Genomic DNA, 26,588 nt, shown 5'->3' with positions numbered 1-26,588 from the left:
CTCCCCCACGCCTAGTGACAAGCCGCACGAACTCCCGAGGCCCCTCGGGGCGGGCAGCCGAGGGCACCCCTCGGCCGGCGGGGAAGCCTCTCCCACGACTACCGGGGGCGGAGCACCCCCGCCCCCGCGCCCCGGCCCCCGCCCTCCCAGCGTGCCCCGCGGAGGGGGCGGGCGGCCCATGTCCGCGATCCCGGCATGCCGTGCGGTCGGGCACTAGCCGGAGCAGTCGCCGCGGCCGTGTCCCCTCCCTCCGGTGTGAGACAGCAGCCGCCTGCGGAGCGCGAGTGAGAAGCCGCCGCCCGCGTCTCTACGCCCCGCTTCCCCCTTCTCATCCTCCTCTTCCTTCTCTGCCGCCGCTCCTGTTCCGCGCCGTTGCCCGGCCGGCCATGCCGTCTCGGGCAAGGTAATGAGCCGCAGAGCCCCGGGGTCTCGGCTGAGCGGCACCGGCAGCAGGCAGCACTACCACCCGCGGGGCTGGAATGACTGGCAACCCAGGTAGGCAGGGCTGGGGCAGGGGGCGCGGCCTGGCCGCCTGCGGGCCGCGGGGGCCGGGGCAGCGGGACGCCGCGGCTGGCCGTTCGGCCCGGCCCCGCCGCCGGGCCTGGGGCTGCGGGGCGGCGCGGGCCGCGGCGGCTCGGAGCGGCGGCGGAGCCACTTCCTGGCTGTCGGGCCTAGTGCGGGCCGGTTCCGGGCCTAGGCGGCCGAGAAAGGGTTGGCTGTGGCCGTGCCCGGGCGGGAGCCGGGCCGGGGCGCGGGGGGGATTTCCGGATCCGTGTCCGCCGGCAGCTAGAGGCGGGACAGGTCTGTCACCGCGCGGGGCTCGGTGGGACCCCGGTCTGGGCTCTGAGCTGGGGGGTGGGAGCGCGCCTTCCTCTCCCCGCGTCTCCCGGTGTCCCTCCTCGCCGTGGTCTCTTGCGGCCCGGGGTGGCTGTAACGTGTCTGACTGGTATCTAGTGTGTGACTACTGCCAGCGGCTGAGATCTCTCTCCCTGCGCATCGCGGTGGGAAACGCTTCCCTTGGAAGCTGGAGCGTTGGGGGCCTGTAGTGAGGTGGAAAGCTGGCGGTTGAGCTTGATACCTGCTTTTTTTTTTTTCCAGCCTGTTTTTCACCTGACAGTTAAAGAGAGAAGATCAGAGGCTGCAGAAGTACTCGTGGTCTTTCGGGGGTTAATAAAATAGCACAGGGTTATTATTCTTATTTTTTGTCTGGGGAAAGTAGTTGAGCTGTAAGTAGCTTGGGGTGAGAGCTTATACAACATTCGATTTTATGGTGTGTTTATACCTGGTGCTTCTTAGTAAGTGAAACTGAAAATCTGTTGACCTCTTCAGTCAGTGATTCATGGAATTCACAGAATCGTTTTGGTTAGAAATGACCTGTAAGAACATCGAATCCAATCATTGTCAAACTGCCAAGGCTGGTGCTAAACCATGTCCCTCAGCACCACATCTCTGGGGCTTTTGAACACCTCCAGGGATGGGGATTCAACCACCTCCTTGAGGAGCCTGTTCCAGTCTTTGAGAGCCCTTTCATAGAGTCATAGAATTGTTTCGGTCTAGTACAGAGTGTATTTCAGGTCTTTATTATTTCTAATGTGTTTGCTGTACTGCTCAGCTTTGCTGTTTTGAGTCAAATCTGTGTGGAAATTTTAAACAAATGTGGTATTTCTTAAATTCCCTTTTTAATGTGGAAGAGTTGGAGGTTTTTTTTTTTTAGCATTTTTGAAAGTTTAACACATTGTGGGATTCTGCTCTTAAACTTTCTGGCAAAGAACAGAGTGACATGCGCTGGGGGGATGTTCTTACAGATGACAGTCCCAGTCACGTGTAATTTGGACTGGGAAAACTGGGTGGATGTGAAGGTAGATCTTGTGCAACAGATGGAACTTTAGTATTTACTATGAAGGAAGTATTCCTTTTGCTTGAACAGGTAGCAGCCCAGCCTCTAGAGTTAATGCTAGAGGCTGTTAAATTCTTAAATGGTGTGTGGAGCATGGTTACTTAAGTTCCAATTTCTTCTCTTATTGAACTACTTCGTCAAACAGTAGTTTTTCTTCACTTAAAACCTCACAAACCTCATTGATTACTTCTTCTTACAGTATCTAGATTTTTAGGGGAGAATGATGAAGTCTGGTCTCTTACTCCTTTACTACTATCTAGCTTCAGATATCTGGGCTGCAGTCTGAATTTCAGGACTCTTAAGTCTTGACTTTCTCACCTGGGAGAAACTGGGTATACATTTTGTGTCTTTGCAGCAGATGGCTCTCATAAATGCTTTCTGACTGGATATATTAATTTGTCACAAGTTGTAGTTGGGTCTAATCTAATTGGGGATGTCCCTGCTGACTGTGGGGAGGTCAGACTAGATGACCTTTGGAGGTCTCTTCTGGGCTGGGCCATTCTACGATTCTATGTTTTAGCCTAAAAAAAAATGCATCTTACAGGCACAGAAAACCAATTTCTTCCAATATAACATTGTCTGCAATAGGTTCAGTTGTGTTAGGGGTGGATGTGAGAGTGTAGCTGCAGAAATGCTTTGCCTGGTGATAAGGCTGGTTTAAGAAGTTAGACTGTTAGCTCAGTGTCTGGTGCTGGTCCGTTCCTCATGCTGCAGTTTGATGCCTCCTTAGCTCTTGAGTACAGCTGCTGTAGGATGGACTGCAAATATAATCATTCCAGAAGCCACAGCAGAAACAAAAAGCTTCTAGAGAAAGTGTGGCAGACTGGATGAGCTCCATAGCATGGATAGGGCTTAGTTCTGTTTCCATCACACTCCTAAGATACAGGTAACACCTCTTCACTGACCCTGTCACTCGTAAGCATTCAACTTTGTCTTTTCCTTTATTAATTACTTTTAACCTAGTAAGAGAACCCAAGAATCAGAAGTGTTCACACAGTCCCAAACAGAGGACTTTTTTGCCCTTAGACAAACCCACAACACCAAATATAACCACGTATTCTTTCCTTCCTCTTCCTTTTCTGTAACTGTTAGTTTCATTTAGCTTAGGTGACATTGCTGGTAAATGCTTTCTTGTAAGGTGTGGAAGAGGGAATTCAGATGGCTGAGGTAATGAAAACTGCAGTAGTTGTGTTTTTTTTTTTTTTCAAGTCCCTAAAGGGCAATAAAAGGAACTGCTAATGCATGGGTATAGTCAGATGGGTTGAGTTTTCAAATGGGCATTTTTGTATGTGTAAAAAGGACTGATTATCTTTGTTAGGTCCAAATTCCTCTCAATTTTTGGTAATGATAATCAACTTTGAGACTTGGGGTGAAAACAGTGTGAAACTGAAAGTTGGATGCCACATCCTTCTTTAAGGGAGAATCATTTTTAATTACTTAGATAATTTTTTTTTTTTTTTTGGTGCTTGCATGAATGCAGTTGTATCAGTCAGATGCATGTGGGCTGCTTTTCCTATATTGTATTGGTAGAGCTGTGCATTACAGGCAAAGAAATTGCACTGAGATATACATCTATATATATCTATATATATATATAGGCATATTTGTTTGTGCACTGAGGTATACCAGGCTCCAGATTAACAGCAACACAAAAACTTTTAGATAAATGTCAGATATATGTGGCAGAGAACAGTGAAGTTTTGTTGAGAAGAGATGGTAAGATCTTATTCTTTCTACTATTTATCTTCATAGTTTTCTAGACCTTTACCTTTTCTTATTTTTTCCCCTTTCCTTTTTGTTGGACAGATCTTGCTGCATTTTCCCTAATATGACTTCTAGGGGAAAAAATAAATTGGTGTGCAGGTCTTGTGTGTAAGCAGAGTTAATTCAGCAGGGGACTAAGGGTAATCATATACTGAAACAAGTAATACTTCACATCGATAGGAGATGCTCTGGGTGGCAATGCAAGTGTTGTGTGCTTGTGGTGGTACTAAGCAGGGATGTGAGTACAGTGTGCACTGTGGCTTTCTTAAGTGAAAGTGAGACAAGGAAGATAAGGTTTTAGTTAAGAGGACCTCTCTGTCTCTTCTATCATAAATGTAGGTTAGCAGTGGAGTGTATGGAAAGGTGAAAATTTTTCACCTCTGAGAAGTGTCTTGCTACTGAAAGTGAAGTGTATCCTTCTCATGCAGTGTCAGTTACAAAGTTTTATTAGCACAATGCCTGCCCAGACAAGCTGCTGCTTAGGTCCCTGTAGGTCTAGACACTGTAAGACAAGACAGTAAAATATGGCTCTCTTTCCAGGTGGTTTATAACCTAATCAGTACAGCAGTATTGGCCAGCACTTTACAACTGAAGGACTCTGTGTTTAATTAAAGACAGAATGGGAAGTATTGGAAGGGAATAAAGAAACTCATCAGAGCAAATGGGTTGAGAAAGTGGTGGTTAGAGCAGTGTGTTTTACGTGGCTGTGAAAGGCAGGTGCATGTCTTCTACAAAAGGCATGAGTGGTTGTGGAGATTCTCTCTTCACAGTGCTGGACTAACAGGTGGAAGGACAGAGTGTAAGGGAAGTTGAGACAGACTATTTCTTCTGTGTTTGCATGTACAAGGTACACCAAGTGTTTGATAGAAATAGGCTGAAACCTTAGTTTGAACAGGTCTGTAGCTGAGAGACCTGGAAGTTGACACCATTGAGGTTTTTGAGCATGTTGCTGAAGTTACCTGAGAATGGGTGTAGAATCATGGTAGGGTGAAAGCTGGTAAGGCTTCTTCATCTCTTCAGTGATAGCTGAGAGAGAGCATGAGTAAAATAGGTGTGTACATAGGGAGAGAATGAGAGGAAAACAGTCTGCTATGCTGAAGGTGACTTAGCGTTATGAGGTGCCATTGTGAAGAGGTCAGTGGAAACCTAGGGAAGAGATTCAGTGAACTGTGTGTAGGAGTTGCTGAACAGGAATGGGTTCAGTTCTGAAGTGGCAACAAGTAATTGACTATGTTGATCAGGTTGGGAAGGTATGAGATGAAAGAGCATCTCTGTGTTTTGGTAAAATGGGGATCCTAAGTTTGTAATCTGAAAGCCTTTGTTATTCATGTGATAACAGAGGAGAATAAGATGTGAGAAAGATGAAAGAGGAGGAAAGTGTCAGTGGGAAGAAAAGGAGTTTGGAGAGCGGATAGTCTTCAATACAAGAAGAGCTGTACTAGATCAGACCAATGATTTAGTTAATATCCTATATATAAAAAAATAGCTATTGGAGGATGCCTATGGAAAAACAAGAACCATATGAAAATACGTGTTTCCCTGACTTTCCTTCCTAATGCCCTAATTCCCTCCTAAGGACATTGGTGAGCTACTATGTAACAAAAGAATGATACAGAATCAAGAGGTGATTTGAAAAGCCACTGTGAGTAGAGGTAGTTGTCCAGCAGTGGAGATGGCAGAACTGTGGCAGGAAAATAGTTAATTATTTCACTAGTGGAAAACATGGCCACTTACACTCCTGTGCTCTCTCAGCACAAAAGCAGGCTTTTGGGTTGGCTCAGCCAGGCTTGGGCTTGGGAGGATGGACCAAGAGCATGGCAAAAGAGGACTGTTGTTGCTCTGCACGCTAGAGGAAGAAAGGTTGGAAACTTGGTGGTAAGCTGCTAATTTGAGTGGATGCAGGGACTTATTTTAAATGTTTTAATTGATAAGATTTTAAGTAATGAAGAATTTGTCTACATTATAGAAATAAGCTTGGCAAATAGATCAAATAAGTGAAATTGACTGACTTCAACAATAATACAACTCATGGGGCAGAGTTGTCTCAGAATAAATCCTTCATGTAGGTCCCGTACTTAGAAATAAAATCAAGTAGACTGACTAAGACAAAAATTATTTTGTCTCAAAATAATACCCATATGGCAGGGTCATTCTGAAAGAGCTGCAGATAATGAATAGAATACACCAGACTTGGACAAATATTCTTCAGGCTTCCAAATAATTAAAAAAAATGATATATTTGTTGATTGACCTATTTTTCTTTTTTGAGATAAAAAGATCTTTTTCTAAACAAAGCCTGTTGTTGTCAGCCATGCTTTCTACAGGCATGCAAACTAGCTACTCACATCGTGCTGATACTTTTGATGGCATGAGATACACAGTTAATTTTTCCTTTTCTGTGTCCCTGGAGAACAAAATTAAGTAGCTTTTTTTTTTTTTCTCTTTTAAGGGAGGATTGCTGGCCATTTTTGCTGATTTAGTGTGAACTATTTTCTTCTTCTGGACTATTTAGTGTGAACTATTTTATTTTTATGAGAGTGAACTATTTTCTTTTTCTGGCTGATAAAGGCAGGTTAAAACTCATGCTGTAAAAAAAAAAAGAATGCATTCTTTTCTGTATAAAAGATACAGCTAAAATGGTGTATGCAGGAAATTGCTGCTGCTGGTGGTGATAATCAGACAGTCTTCCACCCAGAACCAGGCACAGATGAAAACTGTCATGTGAGCTCTTGAAGTACTTTGCTTAGTCTCTATCAATAAGCTTTTCAGGTGGAAATGAAACAGTGTCTCATAAAGTGACAAAAAGGCTTTTGAAGCTGCAGTAGGAGGTGATCATAGTCATGCTGATCCTTGCAATTTTCCATTCCAACTTGGTCTATTATCACATGTGTATTTACTTGTACTTTTGTTTGCCTGTTGCTAACATTCTATGTCATGATCAGTATTAGTGTTTGTTCACATCTGCGTCGGTGCCACCCTATGTAGCTGATCAATTTGTTGTTACATCGGCAGGTGATGCTAAGCATTGCGTCTGTCATATAACTTGCCATCTGCTTGCCACAATGTAATTGAAGTGGAAATACCACCATGTGAACAGGAAAAGTGCCCTCCTGAAATGTTGGAATGAGTTGAGGTAGCCAGGAGCACAGTTCTTCCCTGGTGGAATGGCTGCGGCATGCCTTAAAGGGCTGGAGGGAGACAGAGAAGTAATAAGTTACAAGACTTTGGCAAGTGTCTGTCTGTAGAGTGACTGTGTTTTGAGCCCTGAGTGGCTCTTTCAGAGTCATGAATGCTACTGACAAAGAAAACGGTATTTTACAGAAACATGTTTGAAGAAAACATGCACTCTTCCTGTGCAATGCAGACCATGCTTCCCTGCAAGTTTGCAAAGGAGCGTCCTTTGTCACCAGGGTGTCTGGGTTCCTCGGTAAGGAAGCGCAGGTGACGGGTACTGGGATCATGTTGCCAGGTCTTGATAAGCCCGTGCCACAAACTCCCAGTGCTGATGCAGGACCCTACAGTACAATTTGTAAATTGGCTTCCCACTTGAGAAATGGTGGAGTCACTGGACAGCCTGAAACGCACCAGCCTCTGAGCTGGTGGGCTCTGCTGCTGGGGTGAATCTTGCTACCAGTCGCCTTCAGTTCGTAATCTTCCTTCAAAACAATACGGTCTGTGGCAGCCAGCTGGGTCACAGAACCTAGTTCTCTGGAAACAGGAGATTTGTATGAAGCGTTTTTTCTCTGCCTCATAAAGAAAGGACAGAAATTACCAAGTATCTAAGCTCTACATTTATCGCAGTGTGAACAATGTTTTCAGCAGGAACTATTGTCTCCTAAATTGATACATAGGAGAGGAATTATATTTTTAATTAAATGGTGCTCACCTTTTAGTTGTGTGACAGTGTGGAGGTTAGCTTGCAGAGAGCTGTTCCCAAAGACAGAAGGAAGTGAGCATGTGATATTTTTTTTTCCCAAGGAAACAACACGTTTCTCTATTTTACCACAATGGAAAATGTTATCAAAATGTTCAAAGGCTGTTCAGTGGGAAGTGAGGTTAGCTGGGAGCATGTATAGTCCCTCAGTTCATTTGGTACCCAGAACAGTCTTAAATTGTACGTTTAATCAGCTTGCTTTCAGGCTCAGAATTTCAGACTTAATGCTTGATGATTGGAGGTGATACAGCCTACATCACCTTAAAGATGATGCTCTTTGGGGAGGGGGAGGTACATGAGTAAGAACCTATCAATACTTAAATTTACCAATTGAAAATTTGTTGTCCTTTCACTGAAAGGCTAAAATAATTTGAATACTCCGTAGTAAACTTTGATGTTTCTCAAAGTGAGCTGGAAGTCTGAGTAAGTTTTAGGGCAGGGAGAAGTCAAGGGGTCCATAGCTGACTGAAGGGTTGACCCATTGTGTAGGCACATTTAATGTTAACAGTGTTTGAAGGTATAGTGCAGAACTTTGTTGTTCAACACAACCTAGGTAAATGATGAAGGTCCACCTGTGTAAGTATGTTTACAATGCTATTTGACAGGACAACGACTTTTATAGGGCTTTGCCTCATGGTAGCATAACCTCTTCCAAGCAAGTACTTGACAGAGCAGATGTGAGGCCACAGTGAATGCTGAATGACAAAAATCTTAGAGTGTATATCTAAAGGTCAGTTTGCTTATGGAACAGAGAGGAACAATCCCTGTCAAGCAAATCGAGGGTCAGCCTTTCACTGTGAGAACAGGGCAAAAGAACAATCTTCTTTTGAACCCTGCTCTAAATTGTCTTTTAATATTCTCAAGAGAATGAAGTCTGGGTGTTCTTTAATTACAGTTTTGGCAAATATCAACCTGTTAGCAAGCCTTCAGGCCAGCTTAAGTAACAACTGCTTTTCAAACATTTTAGCTGTGTTTTTCCCGTTTTGCTTTAAGATGTGTTTATCTCCTGTTCCCTGATTTTTGTCTACCAGCTCTAATCACAGTGTTCTCTTGGAAAGTAAAAATCACTTTTTCTCAAGAACGTGGTGTCTGTCCTTACACAAATTGTAGTTAATTTGCAGTTAATAGGGAATGATGCTTTATTAAATAATCAAATGTCCAAAGCTTAAAATAAAAATAGATCTTTGGAGTTTTCTTAGAAAAAGATTTCTGTAAATACTTTCAATAGTGTGATTCCAAGTATACTTGAGTTGAACAGAATTCTGTTGGTACATCCAGTGTGAAGGCTTGGTTTCAAAAATGTCATCTTTTTCCTTAAAAGTTTATTCTGGGCTTTTAAATCAGTTTTCTGGTATGAGAGTGGTCTAAACTTGATGCAGATTTTTTTTTTTTAACCTACTTTTTATCTGCAAATCTTTACTCTAAAAGATAACAGCTCTTAACTTACATTCCAGGTTTTCCCACAGTAAAGCCTATTCTTTTATTCTGCAGTTTTTGTTTTGCAAAATCTTAATGTGTGACTCTTAACATTGATTATTGGTTATGTGCTAGTGACATTAGTGCTATCTAATAAGTGTGTTTACATTGCTCAATAAAGCCCTTATTTTATGTAAATGTTGATGTGTGCATTAGTAGTTACTTTCACAAATGGTAGGCATGGTATATACTTAAACCCAGTTGTATTTTTTTTTCCACTTCTGGGAAATAATTTTTCCTTGTATAGGCATCCAACTGAAGAGAGACTTGAGAATGTCTTGAGAAAAGGCCCTGCTGCACTAGAATGCATTTCCTTTGCATGTTGCTGTGTTAATTAGTCAATTCTAATCCCAGTGTGAATTTAAGGTCACTTTTTAAGAAGCATACAACCTTTTTGGCACAGGAAAATACATTTGGGATTGTCATTTAAATACGTTGCATTTATAAGTGAATGTGAATCCCACTCCTGTTACACCCCTACATAAAAAAAAATATTTTTCTCTTTGTAGAACTGACAGTGCATCAGCTGACCAGGACAATTTAAAATACTCTTCATCCAGAGATCGGGGCAGTTCTGCCTCCTATGGATTACAACCCTCAAATTCAGCTGTGGTGTCTCGACAAAGACACGATGATATCAGAGTCCACACTGACATACAGAATGAAGAAAAAGGTATACAGATTGCTGTTTCATGTGTGACTTGTGAGGGGACATTGAGAGAAAGGCAGTAAACTTGAAATAGTGGAGAACTGTGATTTTTTTTTTTTTTTTAATTTGTTCAGAAAAAGTGAACTAGCGTACAGCTCACGGCCACAGTATCACTATGGTGAGAAATTTATCAGGGATGAAAGAAATACTGTGGTTGATATGAATAGAGAGAAAAAGATGCAGCTGTATTAGGACAAGAATGCAAGAAAAGAGTTACTGCATTAAGAGAATAAGCACTTTTTTCCTAAAGAATAGCATTCTGGAATTGTTTGGTCTGCGAGTTGCAATTTTGTCCTGAATACTATCAGGTGCTTCTGGTATTGAAAATAGACCACCTGATTAAATGGGCTCTTGCTCTGAGAGACTGCCCATTGCAGCTTTACTGCAGCAAGGTGGAATCGTTGCTTGGGAATCAATCTGTATTTTGTTATGATGGGAATTTTAACTTCATATGAACGTGCTGTATGGATCATAGAGTTTTTTCTGGGGTTGTGTTTTGGTTTTTTTTGGTTTTGTGTTTTTTTTTTTTTTTTTTTTTTTTTGAGGCTGGAAGTACTTTCTTTACTTGGAATTTTTAGATACTTCCTAATGTCCTTTTAATCTTTATGAAAAATGAATTTATGTTCTGATTATGAAAATAGTGCCAAATACAGATATTAGATGGGAGAACTTTTTTTTACTTGCAGAGTCACTTTTTAGACTAAGTTAATCTTAGTTGGTCAGGGCAGACTCAGAAAATTCTCACAGGAATATTAGTGTGGGAGTTTTTGTTGAAGAACCTAAAAAGCATTTGCACTCCCCTGCTTCTCTGCATTGTAACTGTCTGCAAAGAACTGCTGCATCTTGGGGGAAGTTACAACTGGGTGCACCGATGCAAATTGATTTTCCTGTAGGTAGTAGGCACTGTTATTAGGAGGCAGGCACATGAAACAGGTATTTGTTTATCTGCATACCTTGAGAGCCTTCAGATCTGGTTAACTTGAAGAGAGAAACTCCCTAGAAAGTGAATGTATTTGATGATGTCCTGCTAACATGGACGATTTTACTGTGTTTCGGACTGGCGCAGGTTATTCCTGTACTTGGAAGTGTGCTGGTATCTAAAGTGCTGGCAGTATAGTGAAGTATTAAGTTTTGGACAAAATCAGTAAAGCAGTCTGAAGTTCCTGGGAAAGTGCTGTTTGAAAAGAATAGTGCATCTCTCTCTCTCCTTCAGGTGCTATATCTTTGAGGGCATGTCTCTGCTAGCTCAGCACTTTAGCTGTGGTTTTTTTCAGGTGTGACTTGCAAAGAAAAGGTTAAGATAGTTGATACTATAAAACCAAATTCCAAATATCTCTAGTTTGTTTTTATTTTTGAAGACGTTTTTGTAACCTTAGAGAGGCAGGATAGTTTGTTTGCTTAACAAGATTTTTTTTAATTTTTTTTTTTTTTTTAAATTCAACGAATCTGGAGTCTGCTAGCATGGAGTTTTTGTTTCAAGAACTTCTAGCTTTGCTGTCCTGGATAAGTCCATGTCATAAGGGCCTAGAATCTTTGAGAAGATATTCTACATCCCACCCCAAGTTTTTGATGTTGATATAATGACTTCCAACCTGATAATTTCTGGACATTGTTCAGCTCTGAAAACTTGCAAGAATGGGAAGTTCTGCCTCCCTTAGCGGCCTATTTACTGCTTTACCATTGTCCTGGTAAATAATTTTCTCATATCCAGTTAGAGTTTCCCTTGCTGACAGAGGAGTTGGAAGATTTAAGTTTTTTAAACTAAATAGAAGGCTTACAGGTTTTTAATCACAGGTATTTTCCCTTCCTGTAACGCTTTCCTCCCTTTTGATTTGCAACTGATGTGCTCAGAGTTCTTACTGCAAAAAAAGATACTGCAGTAGTGTTCATATGTCATGATATCTGCTAAAACTAGTAACAGTGACATAGGTGATCATATTCTTATTTGTTCTCAGATTTAACACTGAAATGAAAATAAATAAATAGTATTTGTATATATTGGGATTTTCAAAAACTTTTTAGACCGGGAGATAACTGAAGTGAGTTACAATGTAGTATTTACAGCCTTACAGCCCCAAACCCTGATTGCCCTGCTACTTTTCCTCTAAATGACATCTTGTTTTCAGCTGTTAGCAAAGATGTATCATTTATATATCAAATGGGAGAAAATAGGTTTGTGTTGAATTCATTTAAGATCATGTCAAATACGCTGTAGCAAGTATGCTCTGGCACACAAAATACTCATCTTTTTTGGGGGTCTGCAAAGACATGTAGTATGAAGTAACTTTTAAGAACTCCAATAGTATCTGGTAGTGTGTCAGTTTTTCGTTAGTTGATGTATGTGATCTGAACAGATGATTATCTGACCCTTTCAGTTAAACTGATTTCTTTGTTGCTTTGAATTTTAGTTACACACTTCTCTTTAGTCATAATTACTGCTTTAAAAAGTAGTTTCTTTCATAGGACAGTGTTGGTTTGTTATGAGAATTATAGAATCATAGAATCAACCAGGTTGGAAGAGATCTCCAAGATCATCCAGTCCAACCTATCACCCAGCCCTAAGCAATCAACCAGACCATGGCACTAAGTGCCTCATCCAGTCTGCTCTTGAATGTCTCCAGTGATGGCGACTCCACCACCTCCTGGGGCAGCCCGTTCCAAATGGGAAAATGATGTTAAGGTGACATGCATGGTAGTTCATGTTTAAAATATTGTAAATCCAAATACACACAAGTCATCTTTAAATGTAATTAATTGTAACAGACTTCACAGGAATTTCTGTAATGGTAGGTTAGCCCTGTGTGCATAGAAATAAATTGCCACTGGTAGCTCACAAGTCCTTTTTATCAAAAGCTTTGCCTTCAGGATGACATTCTTTACATCTACTGAAGTCCAGATTCACCTTGATGTTTGAACTTACCTTTTTTGTCCATACTGTAGTCCTGGTGGGCTGTCTCATTTTACAGAGAGCCACATCTCCTTTTCCTTAGGCATCTTTTATATACTGATACAAGTGGAATTGTGGAAATACCTTTTCTGAAAGAAACCTTGCATGTCTGTTTTTGTTCCGGGTTTAATTTTATTAGTTGATTCTCCCCTGTCTCAGACAGGGAAGGTCTTTCAGAAAGCTGCCTGCATGGCTGCCTCAAGTGAGCTCCTATACGTTGAGTGAAGTGTTGGGAAACAGTTTCACTCCTTCACAGTGCTGCAGAGGAAGAACCTGCCCCTCAAAGTGGTGTGGCAGACTGGAACAGTCTTTGGTTTCAGCGTTTGAATAATTTAAGTTATTGTGGATCTAGGAGTAAATATAATTGCATTACTCAAAAGAACACTTTTGTTTCCTTTTTTTTGGTTGTTGTTACCAAAGATGTACCAATGTATATCTTTAGTGAGAGAATGTAGGATTGAGTTTAAGATGTCAGTGTTAGTGTGTGAAAATATTGACTGTTGTATGTTTAGGGAGAGTTGCTCGTTCTGTACGTGTAAATAAACTGTAGCTTTAAAAATACATTCTAATTTTTTTTTTTTTAGTGGTGGTTTTACTGAGCCTGTGTGGTGTATTTTTCACTAAAACAGTGGAAATTGATACACATGACCCAGTATATGAATGTACCCAACCATGTAGACTAGCAATTTGACATGAAGGACCTTGTAAAATACATAGTCAAAAGTGGTGATAAACCCCCAAATACGACAAAATTGATGTTAAACTCCTATGCTTCACAAAAAGGCTGATTCCATCTGAGTATGTGACCTGGAAACCTGCAGGGCATAACAAAATGTCTTTGCATGTCAAAGTGAAAAAGGAAGGTAAAGAAGGTGGCAGAGAATAGGGCTGCTAGTTTTGCATATGAGTTGGCTATCTGGTAACACAGAACCCTACTAAAGACGTGGTCTGATAGCTTGTTTGAATCTCACATTGGTTTTTCCACAGGTGGCTACAGTGTCAATGGAGGATCTGGGGAAAATACTTATGGTCGGAAGTCGTTGGGGCAAGAGCTGAGAGTTAACAATGTGACCAATGCTGATTTTACCAGTGTTCCGCATGGGAATCGTGCTTTAGCCACAAAAGACATGAGGAAATCACAGGGTAAGGACACCACAGATTTTCAGAAAATAAGATCTCTTTTGGCAACCTCTTGTGTTCAGAATATGAAAGGAGTTCACTACGATGAGACAGTCTACATGTTTGGGTTTGTGTTTTGGTTTTTTTTTTTTTTTGGTACAGGATTAGATGATGTTGATGGAAGCTGTCATCTTGTATTTAGTGTTCCCTGCATTGAGACTTCCTCCATATGTTAGGCATGTCTCAGCTGTGTGCCTTATGCTATCAATCTCTCAGTTTCCCTTAACTAGCTTTTGAAGTGGGTTAACCAGAGTTGTCAGAGATCAGGGGCTCCAAGAAGGAGAATTTACTTTTAAATCTGTAGAAAATAGATATCTGATTTAAAGGTTGTTAATTAACAAGTCCTTACTGTGGGAAAACCTGCAACGGTGAGCTCAACAGTTATCTATTCTCACTGGCCTGCAGGTCAGCTAGTCATCACACCATACTAGCTGATTAGTCAGGAGATGTGTACTCCTGAATCAGCCACAGTTCATGCTCCCTCTTGCTTAGATGAGGGTTAGAGGCTAGGAAGGAACTGGAGGCATCATAAGAATGTGGGCAGGGTCTTTAAAGATGTAGCAAGGAAACTTGGAGTTGCCAGGGGATGCAAGAATGCAGGAGAAATGCTTTTGAGATAAGAGGCTTCACTTTTCCCACGATTTGGTTTTAAATAATAGTTTCCTTAAGAGAAAAGAAAGTTACTCCAAGGACTTCTGAGTGAAAATAGAAACTGTTATGACTAAGCACTGTCATCTATTGCATCACTTAGTATAAGTGGTAGTTGAGCCACGGGCAAAACCTGTGACTGCTTTCTGCCAGGCACTTTCAAAGTGTAGAGGACACAATGTTTCTCCTCAGGGATTTATGTTTCAGAGCAGGTAAAAGGTGAAAGAAGAGTGTTCGATGTGCTTCTTTTCAGAACTACTGAAGTGCAGTTGTCATGACTGCTAGAAAGGACTGATCTTTGAAATGATTTAAACTCAGACTTTATAATCCCATTCTGATGTCTTGATAAAAAAATTATTAATTCCTTTTTGTGTCTTAAATTATGTAGAGGAAAGAGAGACTTCTCAAGTGGAGGACTCTGTAAATAATATGTTTGGTAGTCTGCTTGTGCATGAATTTGCTATTGGTTCTAGCAGAAAATTCCAACTGTCCTATGTATGTGAGCACCTCTCAAAATCTTAAAGTGTTTGGTTGCCTGGAATATAGTTCCTAGGTAGCTGCCTGTGACTGGTATATGTTCTGTCCTCTGGATGTTAGGGCTCACGAGTTCCTCCTTTTTAGCTGTGCAGTCTTTGTGATTCATAGAATCATGAAATTGTTTTGGTTGGAAAAGACAGAGATCCATTGACCTAGCACCACCATGGTCACTAAGCTGTATCCCAAAGTGCCATGTCCACAAGTTTAACACCTCCAGGGACTGTGACTCCACCTCCCTGGGCAGCCTGTTCCAGTGTATGACCACTCATAAAGACATTTTTCCTAATATCCACCCTAACCCTCCCCTGGCACAATTTCAGGCCATTTCCTCTTGCCCTATCACCTGATACTAGGGAGAGGAGACCAACCCCCACCTCACTGCCACCTCCTGTCAGGGAGTTGTAGAGAGCAATGAGACCTCCCCTTAGCCTCCTATTCTCCAAACTAGTTCCCTCAGCCATTCCTCATAAGACTTGTTCTCCAGACCCTTCACCAGCCTTGTTGCCCTTCTCTGGTCATGCTCTGGCAACTCTATTTCCTTTGTGTGCTGAGGGGATTGGTGTAGATTTCAGCAAATAAGTTTGATTTTTCTTATCTTCAAAATCTCGTGGGATTATGGTGCAACAGAGTCTTTTTTTTTTTTAAATCCTTCTATATTCTCATGTTTGATAGTGTGCACTAAGCAATGCTTAAAATAGCTGTCCTCTGTGGGTTAGCATGTGGCTGAGTACTTGCTGGTTTCTCACAAAGTGGAAGTCATACAGATGTTCATTAACTGCTGCTTTGATTAGTGTAGCTTCAGTCCTGCTCCTGGGTAGTTTTTTCTTTTTTTAAAATGTATTTTTAGGTTAAGATTGTAGCTCAACAGCCAGCTAGCAGTTGTTCTCTTAGGGAGTAGTGCCAGTGTTCATCAGATATTAACTGATAATAAACAAAGCTGCTTTTAATAGAGAAATTTGAACAGCATGGCATGTTCTAGCAGCAGTGAAATGTGTGTCTCATTCCAGTATCCTTGGTGGTGGTAGTTTTATTTATACAGTTCTGGTTTTAGGATTTGTTTCTACGTGGAACAGCACAACCACATCTCATAATAAATTACAGGCTACCTTGAAAAGATCACAAACAAAAAGATAAACACAGAGAAGACAAAACTAAAAAGTTGCAAGCTGTGGATGTAATGAATTTGAGGCTTATACTTACTGTTGTCTTTTCACCTAATACTGAAATGTTCACTGACATTTTTAGGAACAGGAGAAGGAAAAGTTTTTTAAACAGCTGGTGCACCCCTGCATGCTGTATGCTTTTGTTCCTCAAGAGAGGAAGAGTAGATCTGTTTTTCTTTTCAAAGCAGAACCTTTCTATGTATCACAGGGTTGCTTGTGTGTAGTCATTCTTGTGCCAAGCTGGTGCAGAAGGTTTTGTTTGTTGGTACTGGCTTGATCTTAGATCAGGTTCTTCGCTTCAAGAAGCAGCTTGCTTTTCCACGAGATCTTCTTTAATTATTATTTGTTGCATTATCTTTATGTATTCAGTCAGAAGTCTGATTTAACCTTACCATGCCACTTTTTTTTTTCCTTTCAATTCCATTTATGTAGAAAGAAATTAAACCCAGGGTTTTGTGTAGAAGTGAAACAGTTCTGCTTAGTTCCAAATGTGTCCTACCCAGGTGTTTGGCTGTCTGCTTGAAGAAATGAAATATTTTTGTAGCTAAAGTAGACTTTATATTTAATTGTCCTCGTATTAGGTTGAAAAAAAAAATTCAGAATGCTTTGTTTTTCCTTTTTTTCTCAAACTGACTTACTGAGCTAACAGATGCACATTTCAGACAGTAGAGATGTTAGTGCTGAGGAGGAAAGCAGTAATGGTGTTTTTCAGAGCGATCGTTGTCTTATTCTGACGAGTCTCGACTGTCAAATCTTCTTCGGAGGATTACTCGGGAAGACGACAGAGACCGAAGACTGGCTACTGTAAAGCAACTGAAAGAATTCATTCAGCAACCAGAAAACAAACTGGTTAGTTGGTTTCCCTTTCCCATAGCACTGGAGTCTTTCTCATTTTGTAGAACTGTCATTTTAAAAATCTGAGTATTGGGATATGTCCGTGAGGAATCCCTTGTTTACAAGGAATTTCTTTCCGCAACAAAGGTATTCCTGGATTGCATTTCTAGCATTCAGGACATTTTTTATTGCTTGATTACTTATGATGTATTACCTTAAAGCAAACTGCTGAGTGCTTGAGCTGTAGGAATAAATATGGTATGCATGTGCATGTTTTGGTTTTTCTGACTGGTCTCAACACCGTCCTCTGGATCCTTCAGTGAGGTAATAGTGGAAAAGGAAGCAAAACGTGTTGTTGTCTTGTTCAAGAATTGTTTTTCTGTATTAAACATGCAGATATTTATACAGTCTTGGAAATGGCTCATCTTAAGAGTTATTCCTTCCAGCTAAACACCTTTGTATGTAGATTCCCTTTCATGGAGAGAGGGGAAAAAATAGGTCTTTGTTTTCATTACTTTTTTTTTTAATGAGTTGTTGAACTCTCTTCATGCCCCCAAGTGTTTCTTAAGAATTTGGGGATGTGCATGTGTGGAAAGTATCCCACTGTGGGCAGATGTTTTTAATGTTGTTTATTTTGAAGTGAAGTATTAAGAGTATTTTATCCCACACATCTCCCCCACTGTTTTGGAGAGCTTAGGAGTTCTCCAGGTATTGGAAAAGCAGGAAGTGATGGTTTAATGCTCTGCCACTCATTTACAAGCAGTGCTGTGATGTTCCAGTTGTGGGTTATGTGTCTATCCATATTTATAAGTAGTTGGTTCTTTCTCTAGTGGTAATTGTGCTCTCTTCCAAAAGACATGAGGCTAAACTTTGTGAATTTTCTATTGCGTGCACTAAGATATAAGCAGACCACATGTAAGCCTAGGTAATGCTTCAGCTTTCCTCTGAAACAAAACCCTTGTTAATAGAAGGGTATGGGAGCTAGATGCTTTCCACAATAACTCCCTGGTTATTTTTTTGTATTGCTTCTGTTATTCTCAATGTATTTTTTCCACATTTTTTTTAAATTGTAAATGCATTTCATTTAGGTTTATTGGTGTCTCAGAACACATTTCAATTGCCATTCAAATATCTAACTTTGTGCTTGACAGTGATCAGAATTTAAAAAAATTGCAGCTGAGATTTTTCTTTCGACTTCTCCCAGCTCACTAGTGAAAACAAGATCAGATGTCGAGGGGTATCCACAATGTCAGGCTTTAAACCATACACTGAACAGTGCTTAATCTGGTAGCTGCTGCAATTCTTGACTCTATTAAATGCAGTTTAACAGAGTTCTTTTCATGATCAGAGTTGAAATTTGTGTGATAGTGACTTTTACCACTTTACTGATTAATACCTTTGTGAAGAAAAGAGAAATGACCTGTTTTTTTCTGGTTACCTTTACTGGGAAGCACTGCTTCATCAATGTCTCATCCCTCAAGAATATTCCATTTCTGTGAAAGCCAGGATTGCCAGAGGAGAAATTTTAATACTTCAGATTGTATTAAATATTCTGATAAAATTGATGATTAATGTAGGAGACGAGATCTTCAGTAGACCCTACTGATGAGCTGTATGGTAGATCTTACATTTGTGATGTGATGTTATCAGCAAGAACTAAACTTAGAACAAACCTTGATAGCAGGCTGCCAGTGTATTTTTGTGGCTACTGTAAATAAATATGAAATACAACATGTAGTATAATATTGCAGTATTGCTTAATATAGTTCTTGCTCGTCTGCAGTGCTCATGGAGAGCATAATAGCATTCTGTTAACCAACAGAATTGGCAGTGGTGTTCTCAATGTGGGTGTAAACAGGCCCTAGTTTGCAGAAGTTATCCTGCTGTTATTACGCTTGTGCCTTTTATGGATCTTGTATTACAGGTACTAGTTAAACAACTGGATAATATCCTGACTGCCATTCATGATGTACTCAATGAAAGGTAAGCTGGATTAACAAAGCAGCTTGAAGATTTCAGAGAGGAAAAATACTGACAGCATTAGGTTTGGGTTTCAGTGTAGAAGTGGATGTGGAGGAACAGAAGTTAATTCACTAATTTTGCATGGATGTAAGATTGCAGCAACAGCACAGAACTGGGGGAGACTCAGTATTCTCTTAGTAACACATTGACACTGTTAGACTGTCTAGAGTGCACTTCACATGGAGAGAATTTGAATGCCCAAGTGTGACTTTTAGTTATCAGGTAGTATGAAGTTTGTCTCAGCTGTATTTTAATCATCTGGGTGAGTGGTGTACTGCTGTGGTTGTCTCATTTGCAGATTGAACTGAAGTTTTTTGCAACCTGATCTAATTAATTTAAAACGAACGAAGAGCATAAGTAGAGGGAGCTCAAGTGTGTGGGAGCTTTTTGGTGGTTAGTTCAGTCTAATTACCCAAATCAGTGGTGTGTTCAGGATTTTCTTCAAGTAGAACATCTTATTTATTGCATTGTTTTATTTAAGTTGGTTTATTCTATAGAATGATATTTCACATATTTTTATGTAGTAGAGAAGCAGTTTCATTCAAGCATAGATTTTGCTGCTTTAGAAAATGTCTTGTTTTGTTCTCATAGTTTCTTGTCTGGAGATTCCACATTTATTTATTTTTTTCCCTCCCTAAAAATACAGTAGCAAATTGCTTCAAGAACTGAGACAAGAAGGATCATACTGTCTTGGCCTTCTTTGTGCTTCTCTGAGCTATGAGGCTGAGAAGATCTTTAAATGGATTTTTAGCAAATTCAGCTCATCCACAAAAGAAGAAGTTAAACTTCTCTATTTGTGTGCAACCTACAAAGCACTAGAGACAGTAGGAGAAAAGAAAGCCTTTTCATCTTTAATGCAGGTAAAACCTCACATTAAAAAAGGTTTATTAATGATTTTTTTTTCCCAGCTCAATACTTGAATCAACATTTTAAACTGGAATAAGTACTGCTATGCTGACATAATAAGTAAATATAATTACAACTGGGGGGGGAATTCTCTGACTAAATGGGGTTCTTTGATTCTGATTAGATTAGAAAGGAATGTCAAGTCTTTGCAGGACGATGTGTATTTTGATGCAACTATTTAGTATATATTGCTGATCCAAGAGGAAGGATCTTGTTGAGACTTAAAGGTACCTTGAGAATCCAAGGTACACAAAACTCAACCTGTTGATTGCTTTGTGCTACCTCCTACTTAGAATTTCTAACTTGAATTATAATTAGATCTGAAAGGAAGTAGGATTGTGTGCAGACAAATCTGGTCCTTTGGCTCAAGTTCTAGGGTCTGTTAGTCTGGAAGTAGAACAGCTATGTCCAGATCTGTGCTACAATTTAATATTTACTTTACAGAGCCAAAAAGCTTCAGCAGGAGAAACAAGAACTTAGAACAATTAGTTGTTCTGTGGCTAAAGAATTAAAGAAAACAGACTCCCCAGGCCTTGGGCCTGCTGTATTTCAAGAAAATGTTGCTTGAAATGATTGTTTTCATGCAGTATATGGGATGCCTTTTGCATTTTTCCTTCTTATAGGAAGACTATTGAGATTTTGTTTGAAGAAAAGTAGTTTGCTAAAAAGTGTTCAAGGCTGAATAAATCTAATACCGTAACTTTTTCACATGCTGTTTTAATAAACTGAAACATACAGTGACTGCTTTGCTTTCTAGCTTGTAATGACCAGCCTGCAGTCCATTCTAGAAAATCTGGATACACCAGAGTTACTCTGCAAATGTGTCAAGTGCATCCTTTTGGTGTCCCGATGCTACCCACACATTTTCAGCACCAATTTTAGGGTAAGGTTGCTTTGTCCTCTGGGCTCTCATTCTCACATAGAAATGTTGGTGCAGCAAATTGGATAATTAACCTTTTTTTCAAAATTGCTTTCCAGGACACAGTGGACATACTGGTTGGGTGGCACATAGATCACACTCAGAAACCTTCATTGACACAACAGGTATCTGGTAAGTGTGGCCAAAGGTCCCTGCTGTTGTCTGGCTCACAGATGAGGTGGATTTGCTCCCAGGAGTCTGGTCGTGCTGACATGCAAGCTGATGTAAAAGGAAAATGAGTTTCTGGCTACGTTACAAGAGACTTTGTTGCTAATTTTTTAGTATGTTTGCATCTTCTGGTTTATGTTGTATCTGGAATAATGGATTACTCTATTCAGGTTGCATTAAACATCAATTATTCTCTGTGACTTTTAAATGTTTTTTTTTTTTTAGTTTGATAGATACATTAGTTCCCAGAGTATATATTGGTATCTTCTGATGTGTACTTCTAGAAAATCTTTGTCCTAAGGATACTGTTCTGACATTTAAGAAATTGGGTAACTCCTTCCTATAGCTATAGCTGTTGTCTGGGAGTTACTCATGGCAAGTCTCTTAGGTTTTCTGTCATAGTCCTAGATTCTGTCCATGATGTTTAACAGCTGTGGGGTAGGACTTAACCTTAAAATGGATTTGTCATGGGGAAAGAAGAGAGAAACACAATTTATTTCTTTTAGAAACAACTTGTGTTGAAATTTTCATGCAGATGACTTTATCTTTCTTCAGCAGTTTTAACCTCAAAAATATGCAACTAAATTTAATTTTTGTATGTTACTTTATTCTTCTGTTTAAATTGACCTGATGTTTTAATGCAGGATGGCTGCAGAGCTTGGAGCCCTTTTGGGTGGCTGATCTTACTTTTTCTACCACGCTTTTGGGGCAGTTTTTAGAAGATATGGAAGCTTATGCTGAGGTAAGTAACATTCTATGGTGTATACCAGAGTTAGCTGTTGTGAATTTCTTAATAAATCCACTGTTGTGATTCTTATGGATGTATTAGATTTGTAAAAAATATGGTGGTTGTTTTCCTGGGGAAAAGAGGATCAAATTACAGAGTGTCCTTAAGGCATATACAATGACAGATCTCCAGGAATCCTCTTGAACCATTTGAATAACATCATGGCCAGGCTCTCAGCCATTGTTGCAGTAAAAATAAAAGTAATTAACCAACCAGGAATGAACACGTTCATTTTAAAAAAGATGTAGTGGATACCTTTCACAGTCTTTCATTGGTGTTTTTTCTATTTGTCCAGATTCAGAGGTTTTCAGAAGTAGTGATTGTTGAGGGGAGGGAGATTCTTAGTGCCTTTTTAGATTAACAGTAAATCTGTCTTTTCTTCTTTTTCAAAGTAACAGATTATATCATGCAGGAAATAATGCAGCAGGGACTGGTAGAAAACTGAAGTATATTCATTTGATGTATTTTGTTTTGACTTTAACTTTTGCTTTAACAGGACAGAGAGTTTATGTGACACTTTTCTTAAAGAGCTTTGGTTTGGGGAAGGGTGTGTTGTCTTTTTCTTGAGGACTGTGTGCTCATATGTGCATATACTGTATTTTATACATGAACATGCAGATCCTGTGGGTAAAATTGTGCTTCCAGCAGCGTGATCCGTTTCACACGAAGCAGAATAAATAATTAGATTTTATTAGTGTACTTACATGTACATCAAGACTTCTGATGGCCCAGCTTTATGAGTTAGGATTCCCAGAGCTCTTTACAGCCTGTGCTGCTGTGACTGCAGGCCCAGGGCTATTAGCTGGTGCCGTAAGTCACTGCTTATCAGCTTGCTGCTGAACTGGACAATGTGCACATTCTTAGTCACGGAAGAGTCCTAAGATAACCTCTGTGAACTTAAATTGTGGAGGAGGTGGTTCCAGTGAGTATGGTTTTATCTTACAGTAGAGTAGACCAGGGCTATATCTATACTCATGAGATCAGCACTTCTGGGAATGTTCCCAGGCATTGATGCCAACTGGCAAGGAAGTAGCCTGCTAGTAAACTCATGGTCTCCAGGCCAAGTTAGCTTCATGTAAACAGTGTGATGGAAATGGCCACTTGAACACCCTGACTCCAGTTTGTGGATGGGAATTGTTTGGGAGAGTGGTAAAGGTGTGCAGACAACTATTGTAACAGTGCAGCAGCATGGGCAATCATGTTCCAGGGGCCAAGAACATCATAAGCCTCTGTTTTCAATTACAAGATAGAGTCAGAGTGCTCTGTTTCAGTGGCTAAACTGAGTGGCATCCCATTACTGATGTGTGACTTGCTAGGCATCATTGTGTGCCTATATCCCATCTTCCTATGTATGTGCAGTTAGAGATACTAGATAGATGTAACTGGATGGTATCTATATGTCTGGAAAATAGATGAAACATTTTCAGTCTCGTATTTTGATCTTTTTATGCATGTGTTATAACTGCCACTGATGTGTGCTGATATATAAAACTCTGTGCTGTAGGACCTCAGCCATGTGGCTTCTGGGGAATCTGTAGATGAAGATATTCCTCCTCCTTCAGTGTCACTACCTAAACTGGCTGCACTTCTTCGGGTTTTCAGTACTGTGGTGAGAAGTATTGGGGAACGCTTCAGCCCAATTAGAGGACCACCAATTACAGAAGCATATGTAACTGATGTAAGAACTCAGGGGGTTCTTTTTGTTTTTCTTTGTTGCTGACATGATTTATCACCATATAATAATGCTGCTGAGTTTGTTTAGGTTTTGTGAATTTGTTCCACTTTAAGCAAATGTATTTCCTTGAGGAAATATACTATAAGAATTGTATGAGATGTTAAGGTATGGATTATGATAATAGCACATGGGAATCACATACAGTAGAAACTCTGTGGTTTTTGGCATTTCAGCTCCACTCAGCTAGATTTATGATTATGTTACCTGTCTTTATGACCATAATGTTACCATTTATTTAGATTGCTCTGATGATATAAAAACTGAATTCAGATGATGAATTTGACGTTACAATATGTAGGGTTTTTTATCCGTGTCAAAATTGTATCAATTAGATCTGATAGCAAAGTCCTCTTGTTCTAAAGCATAGTATAGGATAGTGTAAACTCAGAATAAATGCTATATAATATGCTAAGTAACTGCTGTATTTCTATAACAGCAACTGTAGAGGATGTGAATGATAAAAAAAATGTAAAGAAGGGAAATAAAAAAAAAAAAAAACAAACCACCTTGCAGTCAAAATGTTGTTGTTGTGTGAGCTGCACAACTGGAATTGATGCCCTTGCAGAGCTCTGTGAGGGACAAAACTCAGATAAGTGTATGGATTTCTCAATTAAAGCTAAGACAGTTATGTAACTTGTGTCTTAAATCTGCTGAGGGTTCTTGGAACCCTCAAGGAAAGAAAACTAGACTTGTCTTTACAGTAGGAGTTCTTTTGACATCTGTTGGAGCTGAACAGAATGCTGCATAATGAATGTAGGTTTTCTAGTTGTTTGCAGGTGTTTAACTGAGAAGGAAACCAGGCAGTTGAAGTTTTTTTTTTTTCCTTATGCTTCTGAAGGGTAATGCCGTAGTGTGTATTATTCAGAATGTTCTGTTGACAGAATTTACCAAGATGCAGAGTCAGCAGTGGAACAGGCTATAAAACAACTGAATGTAACAAACCAGTATGAAGTCCTTGTCTCTCTTTCATGTAGTTTAATGTAGGTGTGTTTAACTTTGCAGGTTCTTTACAGAGTGATGAGATGTGTGACTGCAGCAAACCAAGTGTTCTTTTCTGAAGCTGTACTTACAGCTGCCAATGAGTGTGTTGGTGTTCTGCTTGGCAGCCTAGATCCCAGTATGACCATACACTGTGACATGGTCATCACCTACGGATTAGATCAAATGGAAAACTGTCAGACCTGTGGCACTGATTATATCATTTCAGTCCTGAATCTGTTGACCCTGGTTTGTACATATTTTTATTATTGCTGATTTTGCATTGGAAGATGTTATTTTCTGAGCAACCTTGCTTTATGTGTGCATTAGATAAGCATTTAAAACTTCTCTTCTGGATCACAAGCAAGAGATTCCTCTTCTAAATTCCTTTCTGTAAAGCTTGTGGTGCCTGCTTTTTTATGCAGTTGGCTTGTTGATAAAGTGGCATTTAGTTTTAACTTGAGTGTTCATGTTTTGGTTGACTGCTTTTGTGTGTGTGTGTGTCCCTTCTGACCTGGCTGTTGGATGGTGCCATTTTCTTGCCTGTGCAGTTGATAACACCACCTGATGGATTTCAGAATCTTAGTGCCTAATGTATTCTCTTTATTTACTGTGCCATGATCTGGGAAATCAGACTTCTTCAGAAGACAGCTCTTAATGTACAGACCACAAACTGATAAACCCACATCTGTCTAATCATGCAACAGTTTGTCTCAGCTATGGTGTTAAAGCCTTGAAAAAGCTAATTCTCTGTGACTTTTGGAAAGCAAATACAAAATACTTGCATTACTTGGAAGCTGTTTTTTTTTTTTTCCTAGATACAGTATATGCAAGCCAGAAAAACAGTATTTTAATTTTTAATAATCTACTCTAATAGAAATTAATCCACGTAGTTACAGATATTTATCATTTTGTTTTTTATCCCCAGATTGTTGAACAAATAAATACAAAACTACCATCTTCATTTGTAGAAAAACTGTTTATACCAGAATCTAAACTACTTGTTCTTCGTTATCATAAGGAGAAAGAGGTAAGAGTGAGTGAGTTCTACGGGTGTGTTACAACAGCCTTCTAGTATTTCCTAGAGTATGTTTATTAAGCTGTAAAACTTAATTCATCTTAAATATTTTTTTTGTCTACCTGTATATGTGGGAAACCTCTGAGAAGGGCAGATGGGGCTGGTTCTTGGTTTGGCTGTTTAGATTTGATAAAGACTTGGTAAGTTGTCCATCTCACCAGATAAAGAAGCACTTAGCTGCTGTCGCTTTCATACTCGGTACATTTTGTGGATGACCCAGAAAGTAATTGCTAGATTGAGTAAGTAAGTAGTACTGAAGTATAGAAAACTGAAGATAGGAATGTGTATCAGACTAAGTTATTCAGAGATAAAGAAGCAGGATTTTAATTCTATGTTGGTGATTTAATACATTTTATGATTTCATCTCAATCAATTCTGACTCTGTTTTATGTTCTCAAGGTGGTTGCAGCAGCTCAAGGTGTATACCAAGCTGTATTGAGCCTGAAGAACATTCCTGTTTTGGAGACTGCTTACAGGTTGATTCTAGGAGAAATGACCTGTGGTCTAAATAGTCTTCTCCATAGTTTACATCTTCCAGAAGCCTGTTCTGAAATCCAGCATGACTCCTTCAAGAAGCGCATATTCAATGTAGATAATGCAAAGTTTGTTGTTATATTTGACCTCAGTGCCCTAAGTACTATTGGAAATGCTAAGAACTCATTAATTGGGGTGAGTCAAAACTCTGCAGATAAAGTTTGTGCAATAAGTGTAAAACTCTATAGTAGATGTTAAGTAGAAAAGTGCTATCTCACCAATAGTGCTCATGTCCATAATTAAAACAATCACATTGGCTTCCTAACTTTTGTTACAGAAAAGCTTCCAGTTTTAAAGCTTGGCAATCAGGATGAGTGGACTGAATCTCTAGTTGGTACATTATGAAAAACAATTTCTAGGGGAGAGCGTCTTA

General features: G+C 39.8%; 1 protein-coding gene across 1 annotated transcript in view; it reads left to right on the top strand.

Moving 5' to 3' along the window:
• Nucleotides 1-406: 406 nt before the first annotated feature.
• SMG1 (SMG1 nonsense mediated mRNA decay associated PI3K related kinase) overlaps nucleotides 407-26,588 on the top strand; it is a 63,019-nt gene continuing 36,837 nt past the window's right edge. The window contains exons 1-13 of the mRNA XM_054391142.1: nucleotides 407-495; nucleotides 9,581-9,744; nucleotides 13,715-13,870; nucleotides 16,967-17,103; nucleotides 19,013-19,071; nucleotides 19,757-19,970; nucleotides 20,774-20,899; nucleotides 20,995-21,067; nucleotides 21,748-21,845; nucleotides 23,395-23,568; nucleotides 24,628-24,852; nucleotides 25,532-25,633; nucleotides 26,081-26,350. Coding sequence (XP_054247117.1) covers nucleotides 407-495; nucleotides 9,581-9,744; nucleotides 13,715-13,870; nucleotides 16,967-17,103; nucleotides 19,013-19,071; nucleotides 19,757-19,970; nucleotides 20,774-20,899; nucleotides 20,995-21,067; nucleotides 21,748-21,845; nucleotides 23,395-23,568; nucleotides 24,628-24,852; nucleotides 25,532-25,633; nucleotides 26,081-26,350 — 1,887 coding nt within the window. The remainder of the gene's footprint in view (nucleotides 496-9,580; nucleotides 9,745-13,714; nucleotides 13,871-16,966; nucleotides 17,104-19,012; nucleotides 19,072-19,756; nucleotides 19,971-20,773; nucleotides 20,900-20,994; nucleotides 21,068-21,747; nucleotides 21,846-23,394; nucleotides 23,569-24,627; nucleotides 24,853-25,531; nucleotides 25,634-26,080; nucleotides 26,351-26,588) is intronic.

This window comes from Indicator indicator, chromosome 22, assembly GCF_027791375.1.
Source record: "Indicator indicator isolate 239-I01 chromosome 22, UM_Iind_1.1, whole genome shotgun sequence".
NCBI classification, from domain to species: Eukaryota; Metazoa; Chordata; class Aves; order Piciformes; family Indicatoridae; genus Indicator; species Indicator indicator.
The sequence above is the reverse complement of the archived record's forward strand: the minus strand, read 5'-3'. Positions and strand labels throughout refer to the sequence as shown.